Below are 1,639 nucleotides of genomic sequence, written 5' to 3' on the forward strand. Positions count from 1 at the left end.
AGCAAGCTCACAATTACTAGCAGCACACATGACAAGCTCACAATTACTAGCAGCACACATAACAAGCTCACAATTACTAGCAGCACACATAACAAGCTCACAATTATTAGCAGCACACATAACAAGCTCACAATTACTAGCAGCACACATAACAAGCTCACAATTACTAGCAGCACACATAACAAGCTCACAATTACTAGCAGCACACATAACAAGCTCACAATTATTAGCAGCACACATAACAAGCTCACAATTACTAGCAACACTCACAGCAATCTCACAAATACTAGCAGCACTCACAGCAAACACAATTACTAGCAGCACTCAGAAATCTCGCAATTACTAGCAGCACTCAGAAATCTCGCAATTACTAGCAGCACTCACAGCAAGCTCACCATTACTAGCAGCACTCACAGCAAGCTCACCATTACTAGCAGCACACACAAGCGCACAATTTCTAGCTGCACACACAGCAAACTCACAATTACTAGCAACACTCACATTAAGCTCACAATTACTAGCATCATTCACAGCAAGCTCACAATTACTAGCATCACACACAAGCTCACAATTACTAGCATCACACACAAGCTCACAATTACTAACAGCACACACAAGCTCACAATTACTAGCAGCACTCACAGCAAGCTCACAATTACTAGCAGCACTCACAGCAAGCTCACAATTACTAGCAGCACTCGCAGCAAGCTCACAATTACTAGCAGCACTCGCAGCGAGCTCACAATTACTAGCAGCACTCGCAGCGAGCTCACAATTACTAGCAGCACTCGCAGTAAGCTCACAATTACTAGCAGCACTCACAGTAAGCTCACAATTACTAGCAGCACTCGCAGTAAGCTCACAATTACTAGCAGCACTCGCAGTAAGCTCACAATTACTAGCAGCACTCGCAGCAAGCTCACAATTACTAGCAGCACTCGCAGCAAGCTCACAATTACTAGCAGCACTCGCAGCAAGCTCACAATTACTAGCAGCACTCGCAGCAAGCTCACAATTACTAGCAGCACTCGCAGCAAGCTCACAATTACTAGCAGCATTCGCAGCAAGCTCACAATTACTAACATCACACACAAGCTCCAGGGCCGTCTTTAACACAGGGCAAAAGGGGCAGCTGCCCAGGGCCCAGTCTCTGTTGAGGGGCCCAAGAGTCCTAAAAACTCACAATTACTAGCAGCTCAAACAGTAAGCTCACAATTACTAGCAGCACTTACAGCAAGCTCACAATTACTAGCCGCACTCACAGCAAGCTCACAATTACTAGCCACACTCACAGCAAGCTCACAATTACTAGCCACACTCACAGCAAGCTCACAATTACTAACCGCACTCACAGCAAGCTCACAATTACTAGCAGCACTCATAACAAGCTCACAATTACTAGCAGCACATACAATACAGCAAGCTCACAATTACTAGCAGCACTCACAGCAAGCTCACAATTACTAGCAGCACACATAACAAGCTTACAATTACTAGCAGCACATACAGCAAGCTCACAATTATTAGCAGCACACATAACAAGCTCACAATTACTAGCCGCACTCACAGCAAGCTTACAATTACTAGCAGCACTCATAACAAGCTTACAATTACTAGCAGCACACATAACAAGCTCACA

The 1,639-nt window shown here is 44.7% G+C and overlaps 1 protein-coding gene across 1 annotated transcript; it reads right to left on the reverse strand.

The window, feature by feature from the left end:
* Positions 1-342: 342 nt before the first annotated feature.
* On the reverse strand, positions 343-1,382 carry LOC128636488 (antifreeze protein Maxi-like). Its single transcript, XM_053689498.1, has 2 exons — positions 1,233-1,382; positions 343-1,107 (listed from the first exon to the last, which is right to left on the reverse strand). The coding sequence occupies exons 1-2, from the start codon at positions 1,380-1,382 to the stop codon at positions 343-345; spliced, it is 915 nt and encodes a 304-aa protein (XP_053545473.1).
* Between the last annotated feature and the right edge of the window lie 257 nt (positions 1,383-1,639).

This window comes from Bombina bombina, chromosome 7 (genome assembly GCF_027579735.1).
Source record: "Bombina bombina isolate aBomBom1 chromosome 7, aBomBom1.pri, whole genome shotgun sequence".
Taxonomy (NCBI): domain Eukaryota; kingdom Metazoa; phylum Chordata; class Amphibia; order Anura; family Bombinatoridae; genus Bombina; species Bombina bombina.

Coding starts and splice junctions, on each gene's coding strand:
- LOC128636488 (XM_053689498.1), bottom strand. CDS start 1,382: ATGAGTGCTGCTAGTAATTGTGAGCTTGCTGTGAGTGCGGTTAGTAAT. Junction 1,108..1,232: donor CTAGTAATTGTGAGCTTGCT/GTAAGTGCTGCT, acceptor CCTGTGTTAAAG/ACGGCCCTGGAGCTTGTGTG.